This window comes from Poromitra crassiceps, assembly GCF_964638095.1.
Source record: "Poromitra crassiceps genome assembly, chromosome: 16".
Taxonomy (NCBI): Eukaryota; Metazoa; Chordata; class Actinopteri; order Beryciformes; family Melamphaidae; genus Poromitra; species Poromitra crassiceps.
Genome location: NC_139645.1, coordinates 1,477,954 through 1,500,153, shown reverse-complemented (window position 1 = coordinate 1,500,153; position 22,200 = coordinate 1,477,954). Strand labels below are relative to the sequence as shown.

Sequence of the window (22,200 nt, the reverse complement as noted above, 5' to 3'; positions counted from 1 at the left end):
TTTAAAAAAAATCGTACCGTCAAAACGCCTGGTTCGATCACTGTGTATCCCCAGGGCTGGACTCGACACAAATATGTCATATCTCATGTAGGAGACGTGTCTCATGTAGGGGACGTGTCTTATGTAGGGGACGTGTCTCATGTAGGAGACGTGTCTCATGTAGGAGATGTGTCTCATATAGGAGACGTGTCTCATGTAGGAGATGTGTCTCATGTAGGAGACGTGTCTCATGTCTCATGTAGGAGACGTGTCTCATGTCTCATGTAGGAGACGTGTCTCATGTCTCATGTAGGAGATGTGTCTCATGTAGGAGACGTGTCTCATGTAGGAGATGTGTCTCATGTAGGAGACGTGTCTCATGTAGGAGATGTGTCTCAAGGAGACGTGTCTCATGTAGGAGACGTGTCTCATGTAGGGGACGTGTCTCATGTAGGAGACGTGTCTCATGTAGGAGACGTGTCTCATGTAGGGGACGTGTCTCATGTAGGGGACGTGTCTCATGTAGGAGACGTGTCTCATGTAGGAGACGTGTCTCATGTAGGAGACGTGTCTCATGTAGGAGATGTGTCTCATGTAGGAGACGTGTCTCATGTAGGAGATGTGTCTCAAGGAGACGTGTCTCATGTAGGAGACGTGTCTCATGTAGGAGACGTGTCTCATGTAGGAGACGTGTCTCATGTAGGAGATGCGTCTCATGTAGGAGACGTGTCTCATGTAGGAGATGTGTCTCATGTAGGAGACGTGTCTCATGTGGGAGACGTGTCTCATGTAGGGGACGTGTCTCATGTAGGGGACGTGTCTCATGTAGGAGACGTGTCTCATGTAGGAGACGTGTCTCATGTAGGGGACGTGTCTCATGTAGGGGACGTGTCATGAGTTGAAAATGCGTCTATTTGGAATTGTAATCAAGTTTTTAAAAAATCTTTTCAATTTTTTTTTTCTTTTTCAAATGATGAGATTTGTTTTGAATGGTAGATATTGAGATATTGTCATTTTATTTGATATAGACTGAGTGATCTGCATTGATTAAATATAGCATTGAATATTCCCTTTTGATTCAAGATAGCAGGAAATATCTTTTTATTTATGATCTTTTCTTCTTCTAATCTTTGTATTCTTCTGTATTTTTCAGACCACATTAACAGAGGTGCAATTTGGACCAATGAAGTTATTTAAAGACCCGCTTCAGGTATCGTAAAACAAGATGTGTGGATGATGGATGCTTGTGTGTGGCTGAGTGAACATGTTCTTCATAGCCATATCATTTAGGCTCTTAACTACAACAGTCCAGCTCAACTTAGACTAGACTGTCAATATTTGGTAGCATTTTTCTACGATGACTATTTCAAAACGTCACCACGGTATGTTTGCAGTTAGAACTAATCTTGAATTTGAAAAAGATAGCACACCTCACGAATAGATTAAAGAAAACAATTCCCCATTCACACATTCAAAGAAGAAGAAGAAAAATGTTAATGGACGTATTGTGTGCGATGTAGCCTCTGGTTGTCACGGCAACGAGGCCAAACATTGACGAGGGTGAACATACCATCATGAACAAAGCACATTATGGGATCAGTGCACAGAGGAGCCATGGAGCACAGAGGAGCCATGGAGCACAGAGGAGCCATGGAGCACAGAGGAGCCATGGAGCACAGAGGAGCCATGGAGCACAGAGGAGCCATGGAGCACAGAGGAGCCATGGAGCACAGAGGAGCCATGGTGCACAGAGGAGCCATGGAGCACAGAGGAGCCATGGAGCACAGAGGAGCCATGGAGCACAGAGGAGCCATGGAGCACAGAGGAGCCATGGAGCACAGAGGAGCCATGGAGCACAGAGGAGCCATGGAGCACAGAGGAGCCATGGAGCACAGAGGAGCCATGGAGCACAGAGGAGCCATGGAGCACAGAGGAGCCATGGTGCACAGAGGAGCCATGGAGCACAGAGGAGCCATGGAGCACAGAGGAGCCATGGAGCACAGAGGAGCCATGGAGCACAGAGGAGCCATGGAGCACAGAGGAGCCATGGAGCACAGAGGAGCCATGGAGCACAGAGGAGCCATGGAGCACAGAGGAGCCATGGAGCACAGAGGAGCCATGGAGCACAGAGGAGCCATGGAGCACAGAGGAGCCATGGAGCACAGAGGAGCCATGGAGCACAGAGGAGCCATGGAGCGCTTTCGTCACTGCAGAGACCACATTCCCTCACGTTCAATGGGTCATTACTGAAAACCTGCTATGCTGTCTACTAAAAGTCCGCTTTTTAGGAGTTGTAAGATCATATGTGAAAATATACAACAGATTTTAGGTTGGTTGCCAGGGCGCCTGGGCCTTGCAACTTGCTCAGCCCACAAAGGACTCTTCAAAGCTCTGGTTCAAGTCAAACCACCAGCATCACTAAAAGTGCAAGTAGGAGGTTTTCACTTGACTGCATGTTATGTAGCCCAACGCCACTGGAGGAGGAGCCTGAGAGGAGAAATGCAATAGATTGGAGCCGGGGTCCTCAAAGTGGGTCCTGGAGGGGGTGCCACGGGGTCTCCAGCAAAATTAATTCTTACTAGAATTCCAACCATAAGTAACACTATGACAGAATGTAGTATTTTGGTCAGGGGTCTCATACACTTTCTGTAATCAAACATCTCAAAGTGGGACAGCCGTCCCACCCTGTCTTGCAGGAGCCTGGTGTTGGGGTCGTTAGGCTGATTGGGTGCACCTCTACCCCGGTGCACTCATTGGGCTTAAGAAGACCCTTCAGGACATTCGCCTTTTTCGCAACAGCCATTTTATTTCTAAAAGGCAGGAAGTAACACAGGTGCAAAAAAAAAAAACATTGACGAGGGCCCCGGCACTGGAACACCTAAGGGCCTGTGTCCACCTAGCGTCTTTTCCTCAGGTCCAGCGTCTTTTTTCAGTTGTTTCCAATGGGGGGAGAGCGTATGCGAGCGCACACGGACGTGTAGAGAAAGTGCGCAGCGCCCAGCGTCTATTTCCGGCGTTTTTGTGCGCCCGACTCCCAGCGCTTCAAGCTGAAAATATTTTAACTTTTCAAAAAGACGCTGGTGTCGGCTGCACCTTTTCTGGTAACTAATCATATGGGAAAACTATCGCAACAGAGACAGAACGGCTCAATTGTGGGAGCAGATCGGCTAGACACTTAATATTTCTGGTGAGTGTTGTGCTTACTGCTTTTAATAACGTAGCCTACCTGTGTTGTTAGCTTGCTAGCTGTCAGCTATCAAGCTACTACCGCACTGAACTAGCGTTATTTTCAGACTGCTTCCTTGTTATATTGTGCGCTGGGATCTGCGTTCCCAAGCGCACTCCCAGCGTTTAACATCGGAAAAAGACGCTAGGTGGACACAGGCCCTAAATGGATTGGAAGTTGGAGACCCTCATTAATGTTTTGCTTGTGCCCGTGTTACTTCCTGCCTGTCATGTTCTTAAGATCAGGGACCATGATGGAAATAAGTGTATAACACTTTTCATGTTATCCCTTGGATGTTTGTCTGCATTATCCATAATAAAATTCATTCATTCATTCATGCCTTTGAGACACAAAATGGCTGCTGTGAAAAAGGCCCATTCAGTCTCTCTCCCTCCTCAGCGATGCACCTTTTGTTCTGTTTGTTTGTTTCATGGAGTTTGTGTTGTCTAGTTATTTGCCTTTTGGGGCGTTTTCAGACCTAAAAGTCCGGACCAAGGTCCAAACCAGATTCATGTTTTTCTTACATTGTAGACATTTGGTCCAGTTAGGTTTGCTTTCACACTGCAATTATGCAAGCGGACCAAAGGACTTTACATGACATCACTACGCTGCGCTGCGTCTGCCTCATGACATCACTACGCTGCGCTGCGTCTGCCTCATGACATCACTACGGTGCGCTGCGTCTGCCTCATGACATCACTACGCTGCGCTGCGTCTGCCTCATGACATCACTACGCTGCGCTGCGTCTGCCTCATGACATCACTACGCTGCGCTGCGTCTGCCTCATGACATCACAACGCTGCGCTGCGTCTGCCTCATGACATCACTACGGTGCGCTGCGTCTGCCTCATGACATCACTACGCTGCGCTGCTTCTGCCTCATGACATCACTACGGTGCGCTGCGTCTGCCTCATGACATCACTACGGTGCGCTGCGTCTGCCTCATGAGATCACTACGCTGCGCTGTGTCTGCCTCATGACATCAATACGGTGCGCTACGTCTGCCTCATGACATCACTACGGTGCGCTGTGTCTGCCTCATGACATCAATACGGTGCGCTACGTCTGCCTCATGACATCACTACGGTGCGCTGCGTCTGCCTCATGACATCACTACGCTGCGCTGCGTCTGCCTCATGACATCACTACGCTGCGCTGTGTCTGCCTCATGACATCAATACGGTGCGCTGCGTCTGCCTCATGACATCACTACGCTGCGCTGCTTCTGCCTCATGACATCACTACGGTGCGCTGCGTCTGCCTCATGACATCACTACGCTGCGCTGCCTCTGCCTATAACTTGCTGCCATCCAAACTCAAAGCTGAACAAAGAATGCAAGCGTTGAGAGAGTGTCCCGTGAACATTCTCACTTGCATGGATTGCATAATTGTTACCAAACTCCATTCAAAAATCTGTCAGTTTAATGCTGCCTTCCTTGTCAGCGACGATACAAGCCTAATAGAACAATAAAGGGCTAATTACGATTTACCAATCGTTAGGAGAGACTGTTCAAGCATACATTCAACATAAAACATACATTCAACATAAAGCATACATTCAACATAAAACATACATTCAACATAAAACATACATTCAACATAAAACATACATTCAACATAAAACATACATTCAACATAAAACATACATTCAACATAAAACATACATTCAACATAAAACATACATTCAACATAAAACATACATTCAACATAAAACATACATTCAACATAAAACATACATTCAACATAAAACATACATTCAACATAAAACATACATTCAACATAAAACATACATTCAACATAAAACATACATTCAACATAAAACATACATTCAACATAAAACATACATTCAACATAAAACATACATTCAACATAAAACATACATTCAACATAAAAGCAGCACCTATTTCCATCAAATATCCACATTTAGCCGACCGGCTCGCCTGTCAGTCCCAGTCTCCCACACGGTCTGTCTGTCTGTCTGGTATTCCCCCTGCCTGCATGTGTTGTGGGATCATTCATGGACTAGTTTGGGTGGCATGCAGCGTGCTCTCTCTCTCTCTCTCTCTCTCCCTCTCTCTCTCTCCCTCTCTCTCTCTCTCCCTCTCTCTCCCTCTCTCTCTCTCCCTCTCTCTCCCTCTCTCTCTCTCTCTCTCTCTCTCCCTCTCTCTCCCTCTCTCTCTCTCTCCCTCTCTCTCCCTCTCTTTCCCTCTCTCTCTCTCTCTCTCTCTCCCTCTCTCTCTCTCGCTCTCTCTCCCTCTCTCTCTCTGTCTCTCTCTCTCCCTCTCTCCCTCTCTCTCTCTCATCTTCTCTGAAAATAGCTGCTATGTGTCGGTATGTTTTCCATTTGACTTTTTATAACATGGTTGGACCATATTTCAATTACAAACGTGCTCTCCTCTTCTCCTCATGTGCTCCCACGGGCCGCGGCTCATTTCTCATTATTCCTCTGATAATAGCCGGCCCGACTTCCTCTAGAACTGGCCCACAATGCTTTCACACTGCAATCGAACCGCACATTGGTGCAGTTTGATCCGGACCGGGACCACCCTCTTTTCCTCGGACCAAGAGCGGATGAACATCCGTGTGGTCCGCCGTGGTTCAGATCAAACTGAAAAGTCCAAGTCCGGACCAAAGGAGGTTGGTGTGACTGTGAAAGCCCCGTTAAGGTCAAGGGCAGGCACGTGGGTTCCACCTACACTTCACGTTCAGCAGGCTAACTCTGGACTTGAACTCTGGTAATAGAGACACTGCGTAACACGTCATCATTCAGAAACCACGCCCAAGACGGGGGAAAACAGAAAGCCCCCCTCCAATCCTGGTGTTCTCCTATGTCACGTGCATGGTTGCGTGTTGCAGAAAAAGATCGTATATACGGAAGATGAACACTCCAACTTACTTCTTGACAGCTAGATCCACATTTTTCTTCTCGCCAATTCTCAATGGCTTCCTTGTTTTGCTCAGGAGTACAAATAAACTTTACCTGGCGATTTTTTACATTTGTTGTCTGCGCAGCTTTTAACACAACAGCTTTTAGCTATATGTTTAATTCAAGGAAAATGACGCTGGTGTGTGGAAATGAACGGGAGCCTTTCCCCCGTGATGGGCGTGGCCCATTTCATGCAGTGTCTCTATGGAGAGGGACTTGACTCTGACTCGACCTGGACTCTTTGGTGACTTGGACTCGAACACTGGGGACTCTAGACTCGAGTTGGACTCCAGATATATAATGACTGCAACATTGCTTTGCTGTATGACTCCCCTCATATGTTACAACCAGGAAGTAACAAATGAGGGCAGTCATACACCAAAGTGAAAGTTAAAACAAACTCAGATCAAATAACCAGACAACACAAACTACATTAAAAACAAACAGACATAACAAAAGGTGCTTCGGTGAGGAAGGAGAGAGACAGAACAGTCTGAAGGTCAAGTCCAATGAGTACACCGTCCCAGGTGCACCCAATCAGCCTAACAGCAGGCTCCTGCAGGACAGGGCCAGGAGAGTGGAAGGGTTGTCACAGATGCTCAAATGTGATCAGATGGGGGTCTAACCTGTGTCAGTTTAGGGGTCCTGGACGTGTTTGAAGCCATGTAGACGTGCACAGACAGACACAAGTTGTAGTCCGGGCGTGATGCGCTCCAGCGTGAGTGAGCACAGTAGAGATACAGTATCCCCTTCCTGTTTTTGTCACTCACAGCTGATCGTGTCATGCCCTCCTCTCGTCTCTCCTCCTCTCTGCTCTGGCCTCACAGGATCTGGCCAGGCAGGCGCTCTGTCCTCAACAAAGATCTTCTCTACACAGAGCAGTCAGACCCTGACTACATGTTGACAAGCAGTTTGCCTGTCTGTCTTTCTCTTTCTGTCTGCCACGTTCTCTGCTCTTTCTTTTGGAACATTAATTACCTCTTCGCTCAAAACACTCTTCCTATTGGTCGAGCTTGAATGTACTACTGTGAGTTATTGGCTGGACTTCCTGTCTGTTGCGACTGCGTGCGTTAGTACTGCATCTTAACGTTGAGTCATTTTAGGTGTCTTATTATTTCTGAAAACAATTGAACGAATCTGCCAGTGGGGTTAGATCATTTGACTTTCCAATACAAAGTAACATGTTTTTGTCTAATTAAGTGTCATTTCCTTGATAGTAGTATTACAGTGATTTGCATTATTCTGACTTGTTTCCACGATATTGACCCATTTCTAGAAAACCGCTGAAGCGAGTGTAGGGGAGGCTTTTTTTAAGCAAGTGGAGTTTCGGTATCTCACCCCATTTGCCTAGTTTTTCTCAAAACGATTTGAAGACTGAATATGAGACAAAACACTCATTAAGATGGCCGTTTTTTCTGCAGCGTGAATGAGGGTACGGTGTTGTACGGTGGTGCAGTGGTAAGCGCTGTCGCCTCACAGCTCGAAGGTCCTGGGTTCGATTCCCACCTGCGACCAGTGCTGTAGTGGTAAAAAAAAAAAGTGGGTAAACTATACTTTTGACTCGAGGCAGCTTTCTCACGCGGCACCGGCAGTGTTATAACGGCGGATAAATAAGCTTCCGTGACCGATATACAAGACAAAATATGAGAGTATATAGAACAACTTAATCTGAATCATATAGCCCTATAAGGTACTGTATATCAGGGGGTTCCCCCACATTTCTGAGTAGCCAGCCAGATAGAAAAAGTAGCTGGCTATGGGATGGGCCTTGCCCCTCAAGGGGGGTCCGGGCCTGCGACGCTGTGGGCGCTGGAGTTGTGACCCCCCCATATCTTCAGTGCCTACTGCCCAGGTGGGCTATCTCGTCGAAAGGGCCTTTCTGTGTGGAGTTTGCATGTTCTGCCCGTACCCCCCAGGGGGTTCCTCCGTACATAACCCCCCACTAAAAACATGCAGAAGATCGTCATCCGACCAGTGACGACAACATCTGAAGTTGGTCCAATGATGGTCCAATGATGGTCCCCGGGCGCTGGAAAGAAATAGCGACCACTGCTCCTGGCCTGCCCCCTGGAGGAAAGGACAAGCCTGGATGGGTCAAATGCAGAGGACATATTTCACCGGCCACCGTCAGCATGAGTGTGTGTTGTGGCCGCATGCATGTGTTGTAGTGTGTTCATGCATGTGTTGTAGTGTGTTGTGTGACAATAAAGACGGGCTGCCGTCTGAAATCGTGTTTTTAATCGAGGCCTATGTGTCCAGTCCCAGTGCTGCAGACACCTGAAAAGACCTGATCCTGGTCCTACATCAGCCCTGGTCCTACATCAGCCCTGGTCCTACATCAGCCCCGGGCCTCCAGACCTGATCCTGGTCCTACATCAGCCCCGCTCCTCCGCCTCAGCCGGAATGTTGACTTTTCTACCAACATCCCAATGTGGAATTCTCATCTAATTCCCTGTGCGTACTGCGTACCAAACATAGCTGCAGGACTCGCTGATGATGTATTTATGACCTGGACACTTTTCTGCTGCTTATAATGAAATGGTCATAATGTGGAATATGGTTTGTGTTAGGAACGTGTCTCTCAGCCGTCAGGGCGCCTGGAGCCTATATAGACCCTGTGGGTCTGGAGCCTATATAGACCCTGTGGGTCTGGAGCTTATATAGACCCTGTGGGTCTGGAGCCTATATAGACCCTGTGGGCCTGGAGCCTATATAGACCCTGTGGGTCTGGAGCCTATATAGACCCTGTGGGTCTGGAGCCTATATAGACCCTGTGGGTCTGGAGCCTATATAGACCCTGTGGGTCTGGAGCTTATATAGACCCTGTGGGTCTGGAGCCTATATAGACCCTGTGGGTCTGGAGCCTATATAGACCCTGTGGGTCTGGAGCCTATATAGACCCTGTGGGTCTGGAGCCTATATAGACCCTGTGGGTCTGGAGCCTATATAGACCCTGTGGGTCTGGAGCCTATATAGACCCTGTGGGCCTGGAGCCTATATAGACCCTGTGGGTCTGGAGCCTATATAGACCCTGTGGGTCTGGAGCCTATATAGACCCTGTGGGTCTGGAGCCTATATAGACCCTGTGGGTCTGGAGCTTATATAGACCCTGTGGGTCTGGAGCCTATATAGACCCTGTGGGTCTGGAGCCTATATAGACCCTGTGGGTCTGGAGCCTATATAGACCCTGTGGGTCTGGAGCCTATATAGACCCTGTGGGTCTGGAGCCTATATAGACCCTGTGGGTCTGGAGCCTATATAGACCCTGTGGGTCTGGAGCCTATATAGACCCTGTGGGTCTGGAGCCTATATAGACCCTGTGGGTCTGGAGCCTATATAGACCCTGTGGGTCTGGAGCCTATATAGACCCTGTGGGTCTGGAGCCTATATAGACCCTGTGGGTCTGGAGCCTATATAGACCCTGTGGGTCTGGAGCCTATATAGACCCTGTGGGCCTGGAGCCTATATAGACCCTGTGGGCCTGGAGCCTATATAGACCCTGTGGGTCTGGAGCCTATATAGACCCTGTGGGTCTGGAGCCTATATAGACCCTGTGGGTCTGGAGCCTATATAGACCCTGTGGGTCTGGAGCCTATATAGACCCTGTGGGTCTGGAGCCTATATAGACCCTGTGGGTCTGGAGCCTATATAGACCCTGTGGGTCTGGAGCCTATATAGACCCTGTGGGCCTGGAGCCTATATAGACCCTGTGGGTCTGGAGCCTATATAGACCCTGTGGGTCTGGAGCTTATATAGACCCTGTGGGTCTGGAGCCTATATAGACCCTGTGGGTCTGGAGCCTATATAGACCCTGTGGGTCTGGAGCCTATATAGACCCTGTGGGTCTGGAGCCTATATAGACCCTGTGGGTCTGGAGCCTATATAGACCCTGTGGGTCTGGAGCCTATATAGACCCTGTGGGTCTGGAGCCTATATAGACCCTGTGGGTCTGGAGCCTATATAGACCCTGTGGGTCTGGAGCCTATATAGACCCTGTGGGCCTGGAGCCTATATAGACCCTGTGGGTCTGGAGCCTATATAGACCCTGTGGGTCTGGAGCTTATATAGACCCTGTGGGTCTGGAGCCTATATAGACCCTGTGGGTCTGGAGCCTATATAGACCCTGTGGGCCTGGAGCCTATATAGACCCTGTGGGTCTGGAGCCTATATAGACCCTGTGGGTCTGGAGCCTATATAGACCCTGTGGGCCTGGAGCCTATATAGACCCTGTGGGTCTGGAGCCTATATACTGTAGACCCTGTGGGTCTGGAGCCTATATAGACCCTGTGGCTCTGGAGCCTATATAGACCCTGTGGGTCTGGAGCCTATATACTGTAGACCCTGTGGGTCTGGAGCCTATATAGACCCTGTGGGTCTGGAGCCTATATAGACCCTGTGGGTCTGGAGCCTATATAGACCCTGTGGGCCTGGAGCTTATATAGACCCTGTGGGTCTGGAGCCTATATAGACCCTGTGGGTCTGGAGCCTATATAGACCCTGTGGGTCTGGAGCCTATATAGACCCTGTGGGCCTGGAGCCTATATAGACCCTGTGGGTCTGGAGCCTATATAGACCCTGTGGGCCTGGAGCCTATATAGACCCTGTGGGTCTGGAGCCTATATAGACCCTGTGGGTCTGGAGCCTATATAGACCCTGTGGGCCTGGAGCCTATATAGACCCTGTGGGTCTGGAGCCTATATAGACCCTGTGGGCCTGGAGCCTATATAGACCCTGTGGGCCTGGAGCCTATATAGACCCTGTGGGTCTGGAGCCTATATAGACCCTGTGGGTCTGGAGCCTATATAGACCCTGTGGGTCTGGAGCCTATATAGACCCTGTGGGTCTGGAGCCTATATAGACCCTGTGGGTCTGGAGCCTATATAGATACCCTGTGGGTCTGGAGCCTATATAGACCCTGTGGGTCTGGAGCCTATATAGACCCTGTGGGCCTGGAGCCTATATAGACCCTGTGGGTCTGGAGCCTATATAGACCCTGTGGGTCTGGAGCCTATATAGACCCTGTGGCTCTGGAGCTTATATAGACCCTGTGGGTCTGGAGCCTATATACTGTAGACCCTGTGGGTCTGGAGCCTATATAGACCCTGTGGGTCTGGAGCCTATATAGACCCTGTGGGTCTGGAGCCTATATACTGTAGACCCTGTGGGTCTGGAGCCTATATAGACCCTGTGGCTCTGGAGCTTATATAGACCCTGTGGGTCTGGAGCCTATATACTGTAGACCCTGTGGTTCTGGAGCCTATATAGACCCTGTGGGTCTGGAGCCTATATACTGTAGACCCTGTGGGTCTGGAGCCTATATAGACCCTGTGGGTCTGGAGCCTATATACTGTAGACCCTGTGGTTCTGGAGCTTATATAGACCCTGTGGGTCTGGAGCCTATATACTGTAGACCCTGTGGGTCTGGAGCCTATATAGACCCTGTGGGTCTGGAGCCTATATACTGTAGACCCTGTGGCTCTGGAGCCTATATAGACCCTGGGGGTCTGGCTTTTGATGGAGTCCGGTCTAAAGCCAGACCAGATCGTCAGAGTGAATCAAAAGCACAACAACAAATCCTCTGTTGGACGATTGTGCGCAGGACACTCGCTCTAGTTTTCCCCACAGAGTGGTGTCTCTGTACCCACAGAGTGGTGTCTCTGTACCCACAGAGTGGTGTCTCTGTACCCACAGAGTGGTGTCTCTGTACCCTAACTGGATTTTACAGGTGTGATGCAAACGTCTCTGTGCAGAACAAACTTTCCCTTCTTCACCTGCACTCTGCTGCCTGCCAGACACATGGAGATGACGTGACTCATGAAGTTACTCTTAGTGCGGCAGGCAGAGCTCTTGGAGGCGGGCCTAAATCTCTGCTCCTGTATTTACGCACGTTAAGGGCTTTCTATGAAAGCATGCTGGCAGGGAGAGTGTGCTCTCAATGGCTGGTCTGACGGGAGCAGCGGGACCTCCTGCCACCGCAGCCTTGGCAAGACCAATGGGAGGGGCCCACAGCTAGGCAAGGCCACCTCCACTAATTGTATCGTGGATCATGGCGGGCGGACAATCAAATGTCTTGACTAGGGATGCACCGATCGATGACCGGAAATGGCCGATTTTCACGTGATCGGCCTCGATCGGTGATCTGCGCCGGTCACTCTAAATAGCCGATTCTGTGAGCCGATTTTCACATGACGTGCGCGCACCCCAAAGCACCGAGACAGGCACCCAGCCACCACACCACACACGCCAGCATACCTTCCTCGTTGTGGATTTTTTTCACGGTCAGTGAAGTAGACAAAGCTCGCAGTTTGTCACACATGCAAGTCGAAAATAAGCCGTGGAGACAGAGGTGCGGCCGAGTCCCGCTCGGCTGGAGTCCAGTCAGAGCGGCTCGCTTCACCTCACTGGCCCCCCTCTCTCTGCTCTCTCTCCCCGGGAAGCGGTGCTCCAGCAACCCGCCACCGCGCACAGCCGGCTTGGCGAGGTGAACGCGAGCATTGTGTCCAGTATAACCACCTGAATTCTCCATTCCACATCAGCGCTGCTGCCTCAGCCTGTCACTCATGTTGCAACGTTTATACAGGAGAGACTATTTGTTTCGTATTGCAAATAGAACGACATGAGAACGACGGACATAATAATAAAAATGCATTGGACTCACAAGTGTGCAACGTTTTATGTGCGTGACGATATTTTTTCGGATGGCAGATAAAAATACGCATACCAAACTTCGGACTGTGTGTAAACTCCGCCTGATATTCAGACTGAAGATCGTTACTGTAACTCATAAACTCATTTCCCTTCTAATCAAGAGGACTGGTCTGGAGCCAGTCTATAAACTCCTTGTCCATGGATCATTTTGATGTTCTGTTGCACCTGTTTTCTTTTGGAAAAGTAAATGCATGATAGCTGTGGGATATAGGCTATTGGATTTAATTTAATTTTTGTATTCATTGTATTTGCACAAAAAAGCTCTGTCCAGTAGCCTTAACCTGGAACACTTTTATTTTGAGATGTGTTTGAGTGAGATGGTCCTACTTCATGCAAATGATAAGAATTGTTTATTTGTTTATTTGGATCCCCATTAGTAAGAAGTAAGAATTGTTCTATGAATCTTAATTTTCAAACAAAGTTACAAAAACGTTTGTGTAAGCTGTCAATTGTTGTTTTTAGAAAAAAAATCGGAATCGGCAAAAATCGGTATCGGCAAGTCAGACTATTCAAAAATCGGAAATCGGAATCGGCCAAGAAAATGGCAATCGGTGCATCCCTAGTCTTGACGCGTCCAGGTGGCAGCTGAGCCTGGTCCATCAGGACCCACGTCCCCTCCATCAGGAGCCTGGTCCATCAGGACCCACATCCCCTCCATCAGGAGCCTGGTCCATCAGGACCCACGTCCCCTCCATCAGGAGCCTGGTCCATCAGGACCCACGTCCCCTCCATCAGGAGCCTGGTCCTGTCCGCTCAGGAGGCCTGAGGTCACAGTCAGGCCCACACTGCAGGGCAGGCTGGTTAGGGCTACCTACAAGCCCACACTGCAGGGAGACCTACAGGCCCACACTGCAGGGAGACCTACAGGCCCACACTGCAGGGAGACCTACAGGCCCACACTGCAGGGAGACCTACAGGCCCACACTGCAGGGAGACCTACAGGCCCACACTGCAGGGAGACCTCCAGGCCCACACTGCAGGGAGACCTACAGGCCCACACTGCAGGGAGACCTACAGGTCCACACTGCAGGGAGACCTACAGGCCCACACTGCAGGGAGACCTACAGGCCCACACTGCAGGGAGACCTCCAGGCCCACCTACAGGCCCACACTGCAGGGAGACCTCCAGGCCCACCTACAGGCCCACACTGCAGGGAGACCTACAGGCCCACACTGCAGGGAGACCTACAGGCCCACACTGCAGGGAGACCTACAGGCCCACACTGCAGGGAGACCTCCAGGCCCACCTACAGGCCCACACTGCAGGGAGACCTCCAGGCCCACCTACAGGCCCACACTGCAGGGCGACCTACAGGCCCACACTGCAGGGAGACCTACAGGCCCACACTGCAGGGCAGGCTGGTTAGGGCTACCTACAGGCCCACACTGCAGGGAGACCTACAGGCCCACACTGCAGGGAGACCTACAGGCCCACACTGCAGGGTGACCTCCAGGCCCACCTCCAGGCCCACACTGCAGGGAGACCTACAGGCCCACACTGCAGGGAGATCTACAGGACCACACTGCAGGGAGACCTCCAGGCCCACCTACAGGACCACACTGCAGGGAGACCTCCAGGCCCACCTACAGGCCCACACTGCAGGGAGACCTACAGGCCCACACTGCAGGGCAGGCTGGTTAGGGAGACCTACAGGACCACACTGCAGGGAGACCTCCAGGCCCACCTACAGGCCCACACTGCAGGGAGACCTCCAGGCCCACCTACAGGCCCACACTGCAGGGAGACCTCCAGGCCCACCTACAGGCCCACACTGCAGGGAGACCTACAGGCCCACACTGCAGGGAGACCTACAGGCCCACACTGCAGGGAGACCTACAGGCCCACACTGCAGGGAGACCTCCAGGCCCACCTACAGGCCCACACTGCAGGGAGACCTACAGGCCCACACTGCAGGGAGACCTACAGGCCCACACTGCAGGGAGACCTACAGGCCCACACTGCAGGGCGACCTACAGGCCCACACTGCAGGGCAACCTACAGGCCCACACTGCAGGGCGACCTACAGGCCCACACTGCAGGGAGACCTCCAGGCCCACACTGCAGGGAGACCTCCAGGCCCACCTACAGGCCCACACTGCAGGGAGACCTACAGGCCCACACTGAAGGGAGACCTACAGGCCCACACTGCAGGGCGACCTACAGGCCCACACTGCAGGGAGACCTACAGGCCCACACTGCAGGGAGACCTCCAGGCCCACCTACAGGCCCACACTGCAGGGAGACCTACAGGCCCACCTACAGGCCCACACTGCAGGGAGACCTACAGGCCCACACTGCAGGGCGACCTACAGGGCAATACTGCAGGGCGAACTACAGGCCCACACTGCAGGGAGACCTCCAGGCCCACCTCCAGGCCCACACTGCAGGGAGACCTCCAGGCCCACCTACAGGCCCACACTGCAGGGAGACCTACAGGCCCACACTGAAGGGAGACCTACAGGCCCACACTGCAGGGCGACCTACAGGGCCACACTGCAGGGAGACCTACAGGCCCACACTGCAGGGAGACCTACAGGCCCACACTGCAGGGCGACCTACAGGCCCACACTGCAGGGAGACCTCCAGGCCCACCTACAGGCCCACACTGCAGGGAGACCTACAGGCCCACACTGCAGGGAGACCTACAGGGCAACACTGCAGGGCGAACTACAGGCACAAAATGAGCCCAAACGCACCTATGAAAACATGAAGACTTAGGCCATGTTCACACTACAGGCAAATCTGATTTGCTGCTAAAGTCATTAATCATCATTATCTTGATTGGTTTCCCAAATCTGATTTGGGAGTGTGTCCGCACTGCCACAAATCTGATTTGGGCAAGTGTTCAAGTCGGATCTGTGTGTTCAGACCTCCATATGTGGTTTGGGACAAGTGACACAAATCAGACTTGGAGCGTCCAGACTCATAAAACCAATCTGGATAGAATCATTAATAGGTCATTAAAGTTCACAAATCAGATTTGGCCTCCTAGTCTGAACATGGCCTTAGAGCTGTAAGTGAATGGATAAACTCATGTTCCAGCTTTCTCCTCTCTCGCTGTGTCCGAGCTGATTCTATAGCTCAGAGGGGAGGCAGAGGAGGGAAAGTCAGTTTCCATATCCAGATCAGGGCTACATATCAAGTAGCTCTATGGTGCTCATATGTCCTCCTATAAATAATATCTCCGGCCCAGTTTGAAAACAGTAGCTAGGACTTTAACTGGTGCTGCAAAACAAATGGATCATATATCCCCAACTTGAGCATTTTTCCTTTGAGTACTGGTTAGATACTGTGCAAATAATACAATAAATAAGTAAAATAAATACAAATAAACTTAAACTTTTAAAATCAAGGACATTTCTCATTTCTACTTATTTGCTGTATCGAAAATATACCGAACAGAAACCACTGTATCGTATCGAACAGAACAGAACCAAACTGAACCGTGAATTTTGTGAACCGTTACACCCACGTATAGACTTGCTTTCATGTACAGTTTTGGATTTTGAACACATATGTTGTTTTTTATTGTTTTTATTGAATGTATTTTTTCCCCCTTTTGAATAAATTTCCCATGTTTATCTCCTTTTGTACTTTTTATTTAATATTTTCTTGTTTTTTTATATGGCTTCTTGAAAGCACTTTGTAAACTGTGCATTTAGATAAGTGCTATATAAATATTTCTATTTATGAAGTGAAAGAATCTATCTATGCATTGGATTGCAATTGGAACTGCATTGGAAAGAAGCGAGTTCTCTTACTTTCCAAAATCTGATTTGAAGGCTGAATGAGACTAAATGATGGGTTTAGATGGACATGCTTTGCAGTGTAGTAGTTGAGAAACAAAACCAAAAGAAACTGACTTGGCTTGGTACTGTCATTTCTCTTCTTGCAGGTACTTTTAGTATTTGCCAAAGAGGACAGTCAGAGTAATGGCTTCTGCTGGGCCTGTGAGAAGGGCAGCTTCAGGTGCAGCACGGCGCGGACGCCAGAGTCGGCTCTCGACTGTTTCCTGGAGAAGCATCACGACCTCGTCATCATTGACCACAGACATTCCAGACACTTTGACGCTGAAGCACTATGCCGGTAGGCGAGTTCCCTTTACCATCAACTTTTCAAATGCTTTGTATTTCAAATGCATTGTATTTCAAATGCATTGTATTTCAAATGCTTTGTATTTCAAATGCATTGTATTTCAAATGCATTGTATTTCAAATGCATTGTATTTCAAATGCATTGTATTTCAAATGCATTGTATTTCAAATGCATTGTATTTCAAATGCATTGTATTTCAAATGCATTGTATTTAACCCATTGATACCTGATGCAGCATTTGCGTGTATATCCCTCATTTGTGTGCGTATCCCTTTAAGACCGTGAACCGCGTTAACGCGGTTCACGGTCTTAAAGGGATACGCACACAAATGCTGCATCAGGTACCAATGGGTTAAAATGCATTGTATTTCAAATGCATTGTATTTCTGGAATGATACAGTGGACACAGATGGATTGAATCGGATGTAAATGATTTGACACAAGGCGAGTGTCCTGACCCAGAGCAGATGTGAAAGTGTTGACAGGCAGGCAGGTCGTGCTGCTGTAGCCTCTGTGGGTTCCCCTGCCTCGCTGAGCAGGAGCAGGCAGGTCGTGCTGCTGTAGCCTCTGTGGGTTCCCCTGCCTCGCTGAGCAGGAGCAGGCAGGTCATGCTGCTGTAGCCTCTGTGGGTTCCCCTGCCTCGCTGAGCAGGAGCAGGCAGGTCATGCTGCTGTAGCCTCTGTGGGTTCCCCTGCCTCGCTGAGCAGGAGCAGGCAGGTCGTGCTGCTGTAGCCTCTGTGGGTTCCCCTGCCTCGCTGAGCAGGAGCAGGCAGGTCATGCTGCTGTAGCCTCTGTGGGTTCCCCTGCCTCGCTGAGCGGGAGCAGGCAGGTCATGCTGCTGTAGCCTCTGTGGGTTCCCCTGCCTCGCTGAGCGGGAGCAGGCAGGTCATGCTGCTGTAGCCTCTGTGGGTTCCCCTGCCTCGCTGAGCGGGAGCTGGCTAGCTTCACTCACATGCTACACTACCTAGTCCTGCCCATACCACTCTGCTCTATCTTTAGCCTGTGCCCAAACCAAAAACACATTGACAAACATTCATTTAGCCTGCCCAGCCTGTATGTTAACCCTATTCATTTAGCCTGTCCAGTGTGTATGTTAACCCTATTCATTTAGCCTGTCCAGTGTGTATGTTAACCCTATTCATTTAGCCTGTCCAGTGTGTATGTTAACCCTATTCATTTAGCCTGTCCAGTGTGTATGTTAACCCTATTCATTTAGCCTGTCCAGTGTGTATGTTAACCCTATTCATTTAGCCTGTCCAGTGTGTATGTTAACCCTATTCATTTAGCCTGTCCAGTGTGTATGTTAACCCTATTCATTTAGCCTGTCCAGTGTGTATGTTAACCCTATTCATTTAGCCTGTCCAGTGTGTATGTTAACCCTATTCATTTAGCCTGTCCAGTGTGTATGTTAACCCTATTCATTTAGCCTGTCCAGTGTGTATGTTAACCCTATTCATTTAGCCTGTCCAGTGTGTATGTTAACCCTATTCATTTAGCCTGTCCAGTGTGTATGTTAACCCTATTCATTTAGCCTGTCCAGCCTGTATGTTAACCCTATTCATTTAGCCTGTCCAGTGTGTATGTTAACCCTATTCATTTAGCCTGTCCAGCCTGTATGTTAACCCTATTCATTTAGCCTGTCCAGTGTGTATGTTAACCCTATTCATTTAGCCTGTCCAGTGTGTATGTTAACCCTATTCATTTAGCCTGTCCAGTGTGTATGTTAACCCTATTCATTTAGCCTGTCCAGTGTGTATGTTAACCCTATTCATTTAGCCTGTCCAGTGTGTATGTTAACCCTATTCATTTAGCCTGTCCAGTGTGTATGTTAACCCTATTCATTTAGCCTGTCCAGTGTGTATGTTAACCCTATTCATTTAGCCTGTCCAGTGTGTATGTTAACCCTATTCATTTAGCCTGTCCAGTGTGTATGTTAACCCTATTCATTTAGCCTGTCCAGTGTCTATGTTAACCCTATTCATTTAGCCTGTCCAGTGTGTATGTTAACCCTATTCATTTAGCCTGTCCAGTGTGTATGTTAACCCTATTCATTTAGCCTGTCCAGTGTGTATGTTAACCCTATTCATTTAGCCTGCCCAGTGTGTATGTTAACCCTATTCATTTAGCCTGTATGTTAACCCTATTCATTTAGCCTGTCCAGTGTGTATGTTAACCCTATTCATTTAGCCTGTCCAGCCTGTATGTTAACCCTATTCATTTAGCCTGTCCAGTGTGTATGTTAACCCTATTCATTTAGCCTGTCCAGTGTGTATGTTAACCCTATTCATTTAGCCTGTCCAGTGTGTATGTTAACCCTATTCATTTAGCCTGTCCAGTGTGTATGTTAACCCTATTCATTTAGCCTGTCCAGTGTGTATGTTAACCCTATTCATTTAGCCTGTCCAGTGTGTATGTTAACCCTATTCATTTAGCCTGTCCAGTGTGTATGTTAACCCTATTCATTTAGCCTGTCCAGTGTGTATGTTAACCCTATTCATTTAGCCTGTCCAGTGTGTATGTTAACCCTATTCATTTAGCCTGTCCAGTGTGTATGTTAACCCTATTCATTTAGCCTGTCCAGCCTGTATGTTAACCCTATTCATTTAGCCTGTCCAGCCTGTATGTTAACCCTATTCATTTAGCCTGTCCAGTGTGTATGTTAACCCTATTCATTTAGCCTGTCCAGTGTGTATGTTAACCCTATTCATTTAGCCTGTCCAGTGTGTATGTTAACCCTATTCATTTAGCCTGTCCAGTGTGTATGTTAACCCTATTCATTTAGCCTGTCCAGTGTGTATGTTAACCCTATTCATTTAGCCTGTCCAGTGTGTATGTTAACCCTATTCATTTAGCCTGTCCAGTGTGTATGTTAACCCTATTCATTTAGCCTGTCCAGTGTGTATGTTAACCCTATTCATTTAGCCTGTCCAGTGTGTATGTTAACCCTATTCATTTAGCCTGTCCAGTGTGTATGTTAACCCTATTCATTTAGCCTGTCCAGTGTGTATGTTAACCCTATTCATTTAGCCTGTCCAGCCTGTATGTTAACCCTATTCATTTAGCCTGTCCAGCCTGTATGTTAACCCTATTCATTTAGCCTGTCCAGTGTGTATGTTAACCCTATTCATTTAGCCTGTCCAGTGTGTATGTTAACCCTATTCATTTAGCCTGTCCAGTGTGTATGTTAACCCTATTCATTTAGCCTGCCCAGCCTGTATGTTAACCCTATTCATTTAGCCTGTCCAGTGTGTATGTTAACCCTATTCATTTAGCCTGTCCAGTGTGTATGTTAACCCTATTCATTTAGCCTGTCCAGTGTGTATGTTAACCCTATTCATTTAGCCTGTCCAGTGTGTATGTTAACCCTATTCATTTAGCCTGTCCAGCCTGTATGTTAACCCTATTCATTTAGCCTGTCCAGCCTGTATGTTAACCCTATTCATTTAGCCTGTCCAGTGTGTATGTTAACCCTATTCATTTAGCCTGTCCAGTGTGTATGTTAACCCTATTCATTTAGCCTGTCCAGTGTGTATGTTAACCCTATTCATTTAGCCTGTCCAGTGTGTATGTTAACCCTATTCATTTAGCCTGTCCAGTGTGTATGTTAACCCTATTCATTTAGCCTGTCCAGCCTGTATGTTAACCCTATTTATTTAGCCTGTCCAGTGTCTATGTTAACCCTATTCATTTAGCCTGTCCAGTGTGTATGTTAACCCTATTCATTTAGCCTGTCCAGTGTGTATGTTAACCCTATTCATTTAGCCTGTCCAGTGTGTATGTTAACCCTATTCATTTAGCCTGTCCAGTGTGTATGTTAACCCTATTCATTTAGCCTGTCCAGTGTCTATGTTAACCCTATTCATTTAGCCTGTCCAGCCTGTATGTTAACCCTATTCATTTAGCCTGTCCAGTGTCTATGTTAACCCTATTCATTTAGCCTGTCCAGCCTGTATGTTAACCCTATTCATTTAGCCTGTCCAGTGTGTATGTTAACCCTATTCATTTAGCCTGTCCAGTGTGTATGTTAACCCTATTCATTTAGCCTGTCCAGCCTGTATGTTAACCCTATTCATTTAGCCTGTCCAGTGTGTATGTTAACCCTATTCATTTAGCCTGTCCAGTGTGTATGTTAACCCTATTCATTTAGCCTGTCCAGCCTGTATGTTAACCCTATTCATTTAGCCTGTCCAGTGTGTATGTTAACCCTATTCATTTAGCCTGTCCAGTGTGTATGTTAACCCTATTCATTTAGCCTGTCCAGTGTGTATGTTAACCCTATTCATTTAGCCTGTCCAGTGTGTATGTTAACCCTATTCATTTAGCCTGTCCAGCCTGTATGTTAACCCTATTCATTTAGCCTGTCCAGCCTGTATGTTAACCCTATTCATTTAGCCTGTCCAGTGTGTATGTTAACCCTATTCATTTAGCCTGTCCAGTGTGTATGTTAACCCTATTCATTTAGCCTGTCCAGTGTGTATGTTAACCCTATTCATTTAGCCTGTCCAGTGTGTATGTTAACCCTATTCATTTAGCCTGTCCAGTGTGTATGTTAACCCTATTCATTTAGCCTGTCCAGCCTGTATGTTAACCCTATTCATTTAGCCTGTCCAGCCTGTATGTTAACCCTATTCATTTAGCCTGTCCAGTGTGTATGTTAACCCTATTCATTTAGCCTGTCCAGTGTGTATGTTAACCCTATTCATTTAGCCTGTCCAGTGTGTATGTTAACCCTATTCATTTAGCCTGTCCAGTGTGTATGTTAACCCTATTCATTTAGCCTGTCCAGTGTGTATGTTAACCCTATTCATTTAGCCTGTCCAGTGTGTATGTTAACCCTATTCATTTAGCCTGTCCAGTGTGTATGTTAACCCTATTCATTTAGCCTGTCCAGTGTGTATGTTAACCCTATTCATTTAGCCTGTCCAGTGTGTATGTTAACCCTATTCATTTAGCCTGTCCAGTGTGTATGTTAACCCTATTCATTTAGCCTGTCCAGTGTGTATGTTAACCCTATTCATTTAGCCTGTCCAGTGTGTATGTTAACCCTATTCATTTAGCCTGTCCAGTGTGTATGTTAACCCTATTCATTTAGCCTGTCCAGTGTGTATGTTAACCCTATTCATTTAGCCTGTCCAGTGTGTATGTTAACCCTATTCATTTAGCCTGTCCAGTGTCTATGTTAACCCTATTCATTTAGCCTGTCCAGTGTGTATGTTAACCCTATTCATTTAGCCTGTCCAGTGTGTATGTTAACCCTATTCAT

General features: G+C 48.3%; 1 protein-coding gene across 1 annotated transcript in view; it reads left to right on the top strand.

Moving 5' to 3' along the window:
* Nucleotides 1-883: 883 nt before the first annotated feature.
* Nucleotides 884-22,200, top strand: part of pde8a (phosphodiesterase 8A) — a gene marked incomplete at both ends in the record, with an annotated part of 50,297 nt that continues 28,980 nt past the window's right edge. The window contains 3 exons of the mRNA XM_083652862.1: nt 884-901; nt 1,133-1,189; nt 16,738-16,928. Of these exons, the coding sequence (XP_083508988.1) occupies nt 884-901; nt 1,133-1,189; nt 16,738-16,928 (266 nt within the window). The remainder of the gene's footprint in view (nt 902-1,132; nt 1,190-16,737; nt 16,929-22,200) is intronic.